The sequence below is a fragment of the Somniosus microcephalus genome, chromosome 12 (genome assembly GCF_052327205.1).
Source record: "Somniosus microcephalus isolate GS21.2 chromosome 12, FLI_Smic_1.0, whole genome shotgun sequence".
Classification (NCBI taxonomy): Eukaryota; Metazoa; Chordata; class Chondrichthyes; order Squaliformes; family Somniosidae; genus Somniosus; species Somniosus microcephalus.
Window position 1 is genome coordinate 220,591,312 of NC_140998.1, and position 5,000 is coordinate 220,596,311.

Here is a 5,000-nt window from a genome sequence, read left to right on the forward strand (position 1 = left end):
CTGTGTAACAGGCTCGAGGGCTGAATGGGCCTCCTCCTGTTTCTATGTACAGGCTCGAGGGGCTGAATGGGCCACCTCCTGTTCCTGTGTAACAGGCTCGAGGGGGCTGAATGGGCCTCCTCCTGTTCCTGTGTAACAGGCTCGAGGGGCTGAATGAGCCTCCTCCTGTTCCTGTGTAACAGGCTCGAGGGGCTGAATGGGCCTCCTCCTGTTCCTGTGTAACAGGCTCGAGGGGCTGAATGAGCCTCCTCCTGTCCTGTGTAACAGGCTCGGGGGGCTGAATGGGCCTCCTCCTGTTGCTGTGTAACAGGCTCGAGGGGCTGAATGGGCCTCCTGTTCCTGTGTAACAGGCTCGAGGGGCTGAATGGGCCTCCTCCTGTTCCTGTGTAACAGACTCGAGGGGCTGAATGGGCCTCCTCCTGTTCCTGTGTAACAGGCTCGAGGGGCTGAATGGGCCTCCTCCGGCTTCCCTGTGGTAACAGGCTCGAGGGTCTGAATGGGTCTCCTCCTGTTCCTGTGTAACAGGCTCGAGAGGCTGAATGGGTCTCCTCCTGTTCCTGTGTAACAGGCTCGAGAGGCTGAATGGGCCTCCTGCTGTTCCTGTGTAACAGGCTCGAGGGTCTGAATGGGTCTCCTCCTGTTCCTGTGTAACAGGCTCGAGGGGCTGAATGGGCCTCTTCCTGTTTCTATGTAACAGGCTCGAGGGGCTGAATGGGCCACCTCCTGTTCCTGTGTAACAGGCTCGAGGGGGCTGAATGGGCCTCCTCCTGTTCCTGTGTAACAGGCTCGAGGGGGCTGAATGAGCCTCCTCCTGTTCCTGTGTAACAGGCTCGAGGGGCTGAATGGGCCTCCTCCTGTTCCTGTGTAACAGGCTCGAGGGGCTGAATGAGCCTCCTCCTGTTCCTGTGTAACAGGCTCGGGGGGCTGAATGGGCCTCCTCCTGTTGCTGTGTAACAGGCTCGAGGGGCTGAATGGGCCTCCTGTTCCTGTGTAACAGGCTCGAGGGGCTGAATGGGCCTCCTGTTCCTGTGTAACAGGCTCGAGGGGCTGAATGGGCCTCCTCCTGTTCCTGTGTAACAGACTCGAGGGGCTGAATGGGCCTCCTCCTGTTCCTGTGTAACAGGCTCGAGGGGCTGAATGGGCCTATTCCTGTTCCTGTGACTGATTTGAAAGGCATTGAACAGCGGGGATATTTTCCAAACAAAGGGAAGCCATTTGGTCAACAGGAATCAGGATTCCGTGACCAGGTACCGCTCAAGCAGTAAAGGCACTGATGTGGGAGGATGGGAAGGGCAGTTTGGTTTGACGGAATGATTTCAATGCCAGGCTTAACAAAGGGCCTCTTGTGAATCATAGCAGCGTGTGTGTGAGTGATGACGTGGGAACACAAAATCAAAGCAAGGAACAAAGACAGATCGAAAATGAGGTCGTGCTGAATCGCTCTTTGTCCTGAACTAAAACCCCAGCTCAGGTGGGTTTCTGACTTCTCACTGTCTCCCTCTCGCCTCTGAGCCACAAGGTCGTGGGTTCGAGCCCCCACTCCAGAGACTCGAGAGCAAAAATCCAGGCCGACACTCCCCAGTGCCAGTAGAGAGAGATTGCAGCACTGTCGGAGGGGCAGTACTGAGGGAGCGCCGCACTGTCGGAGGGGCAGTACTGAGGGAGCGCCGCACTGTCGGAGGGGCAGTACTGAGGGAGTGCCGCACTGTCGGAGGGGCCGTACTGAGGGAGCGCCGCACTGTCGGAGGGGCAGTACTGAGGGAGCGCCGCACTGTCGGAGGGGAATTACTGAGGGAGTGCCGCACTGTCGGAGGGGCAGTACTGAGGGAGCGCCGCACTGTCGGAGGGGCAGTACTGAGGGAGTGCCGCACTGTCGGAGGGGCAGTACTGAGGGAGTGCCGCACTGTCGGAGGGGCAGTACTGAGGGAGCGCCGCACTGTCGGAGGGGCAGTACTGAGGGAGTGCCGCACTGTCGGAGGGGCCGTACTGAGGGAGCGCCGCACTGTCGGAGGGGCAGTACTGAGGGAGCGCCGCACTGTCGGAGGGGAATTACTGAGGGAGTGCCGCACTGTCGGAGGGGCAGTACTGAGGGAGCGCCGCACTGTCGGAGGGGCAGTACTGAGGGAGTGCCGCACTGTCGGAGGGGCAGTACTGAGGGAGCGCCGCACTGTCGGAGGGGCAGTACTGAGGGAGTGCCGCACTGTCGTAGGGGCCGTACTGAGGGAGCGCCGCACTGTCGGAGGGGCAGTACTGAGGGAGCGCCGCACTGTTGGAGGGGCAGTACTGAGGGAGCGCCGCACTGTCGGAGGGGCAGTACTGAGGGAGCGCTGCACTGTCGGAGGGGCAGTACTGAGGGAGCGCCACACTGTCGGAGGGGCAGTACTGAGGGAGCGCCGCACTGTCGGAGGGGCAGTACTGAGGGAGTGCCGCGCTGTCTTTCAGATGAGATGTTAAACTAAGACCCTGTCTGCTCTCAGATGGAACTAAAAGATCCCACGGCCACTATTGGAAGAAGAGCAGGGGGGGAGTTCTCCCCGGTGTCCTGGGGCCAATATTTATCCCTCAACCAACATCACTAAGAAAAAACAGATGATCTGGGTCATTATCACATTGCTGTTTGTGGGAGCTTGCTGTGCGCAAATTGTCTGCCGCGTTTCCCGCATCACAAAAGTGACCACACTTCAAAAAAAAGTCCATCATTGGTTGTGAAGCGCTTTGGGACGTCCTGAGGCGGGGAAAGAGGCTGGAGAAATGGGAGTCTTTCTTTTCTGCCAAACAGGAACAGCGAGCCTCTCCTGATCTGTTTTGATCTGTCTACCTTTCAGCATCCTTGGCCATGTGTGGAACACGTCGAACCTGTTCTGCAAGTCTCGCCCGTCTCCTCGCCGTGCAGCAGCTGCTCGTTCAGGGTGAGTCTTTGGTCTCCGTGACCTCCGCCACGGTTATTGTTCAGGAAAAAGTCGCCCGACTAGTCTAGACACTGCTCAACGGTATCAAGAGTTTTTATGGGTTGTATAATGAAAGACCATTTCCTCTCGTTCGGGAACAGCAGTTAAAAAACCCTGTAGCCATCAATTAGGAAAGTAATGGTATGTTGGCCTTTATTACAAGACCATTTGAGTATAAGAGCAACGACATCTTGCTGCAATTATATAGGGCCCTGGTGAGACCACACCTGGAGTATTGTGGACAGTTTTGGTCTCCTTACCTAAGGAAGGATATACTTGCCTTAGAGGGAGTGCAACGAAGGTTCACCAGACTGGTTCCTGGGATGGGGGGATTGTCCTATGAGGACAGATTGAGTAGACTGGGCCTATATTCGCTAGTGTTTAAAAAATGAGAGGTGATCCGATTGAAACCTGCAAAATTCTTACAGGCCTTGACAGGGTAGTTGCGGAGAGGCTGTTTCCCCCTGGCTGGGGAGTCTAGAACCAGGGGTCACAGTCTCAGGATAAGGGCTCGGCCATTGAGGACTGAGATGAGGAGGAATTTCTTCACTCAGAGGGCGGTGAATCTTTGGGATTCTCTCCCCCTGAGGGCTGTGGCGGCTCAGTCGTTGAGTATATTCAAGGCTGAGATCGATAGATTTTTGGACTCTCGGGGAATCGAGGGATATGGGGATCGGGCAGGAAAGTAGAGTTGAGGTCGAAGATCAGCCGTGATCTTATTGAATGGCGGAGCAGGCTCGAGGGGCCGAATGGCCGACTCCTGCTCCTATTTCTTATGTTCTTAAATCAAACACTCCCAGGGCAGGTACAGCACAGGTTAGATACAGAGTAAAGCTCCCTCTACACTGTCCCATCAAACATCCCAGGGCAGGTACAGCACGGGTTAGATACAGAGTAAAGCTCCCTCTACACTGTCCCATCAAACACTCCCAGGGCAGGTACAGCAAGGGTTAGATACAGAGTAAAGCTCCCTCTACACTGTCCCATCAAACACTCCCAGGACAGATACAGCAAGGGTTAGATACAGAGTAAAGCTCCCTCTACACTGTCCCATCAAACACTCCCAGGGCAGGTACAGCACGGGTTAGATACAGAGTAAAGCTCCCTCTACACTGTCCCATCAAACACTCCCAGGGCAGGTACAGCACGGGTTAGATACAGAGTAAAGCTCCCTCTACACTGTCCCATCAAACACTCCCAGGGCAGGTACAGCACGGGGTTAGATACAGAGTAAAGCTCCCTCTACACTGTCCCATCAAACACTCCCAGGGCAGGTACACCACGGGTTAGATACAGAGTAAAGCTCCCTCTACACTGTCCCATCAAACACTCCCAGGGCAGGTACAGCACGGGTTAGATACAGAGTAAAGCTCCCTCTACACTGTCCCATCAAACACTCCCAGGGCAGGTACAGCACGGGGTTAGATACAGAGTAAAGTAATAAAACATGATGGATTATTTTCTGTTTCCGTCCCAGGTTTGATTGCCGTTACCCTGCCGCCCTCTCCGCTGGTCGCCCTGTTCGGCCGCGACCTCACCCTCCAGTGCACTTTCACCCCCGACCCCGGGGTCTCCCACTTCCGACTGGTGGTGACCTGGCAGCTGGTCGGGTCTGACAAGGTGGTCCACAGTTACTATTACCAGCGCGACCAGCTGGGCAAGCAGGACCCCGCCTACCGGGACCGGACCCGACTCTTCCCGGAGAGCCTGCTAGCCGGGAACGCCTCGCTGCAGCTGAGGAGCGTGCGAGTGGCGGACGAGGCCCGGTACATGTGCAGCGTCAGCAGTGAGCTGTGGAGCAGCAATGGGGTGGTCAAAGTGGTTGTAGGAGGTAAGAAGGACTCTCGTCCCTCCAGCGCCTTTCCCCCACCTCAGCTCGTCCCAAAGCGCTTCAGCGCCAATGCAGGACTTTTTTTTTGAGGTGCGCTCACTGTCGCAATGTGTCAAACGCATCAGCCAATTTGCGCACAGCAAGCTCCCACACGCAGCAGTGTGATAATGACCGGATCGTCTGTTTTTTTTAGTGATGTTGGTTGTGGGATAAATATTGGC

General features: G+C 56.1%; 1 protein-coding gene across 2 annotated transcripts in view; it reads left to right on the plus strand.

Annotated features, from left to right (window-relative positions):
• LOC147110150 (CD276 antigen-like) overlaps positions 1-5,000 on the plus strand; it is a 129,747-nt gene that overhangs the window by 117,918 nt on the left and 6,829 nt on the right. Inside the window, exons 2-3 of one of the 2 annotated variants that reach the window (XM_086004086.1) lie at positions 2,826-2,909; positions 4,426-4,779. In XM_086004086.1, coding sequence (XP_085860212.1) covers positions 2,837-2,909; positions 4,426-4,779 — 427 coding nt within the window. In that variant the 5' untranslated portion in view covers positions 2,826-2,836. Of the gene's footprint in view, positions 1-2,500; positions 2,910-4,425; positions 4,780-5,000 lie in introns of those variants that run through there. The other variant, XM_086004085.1, reaches the window with a different exon arrangement.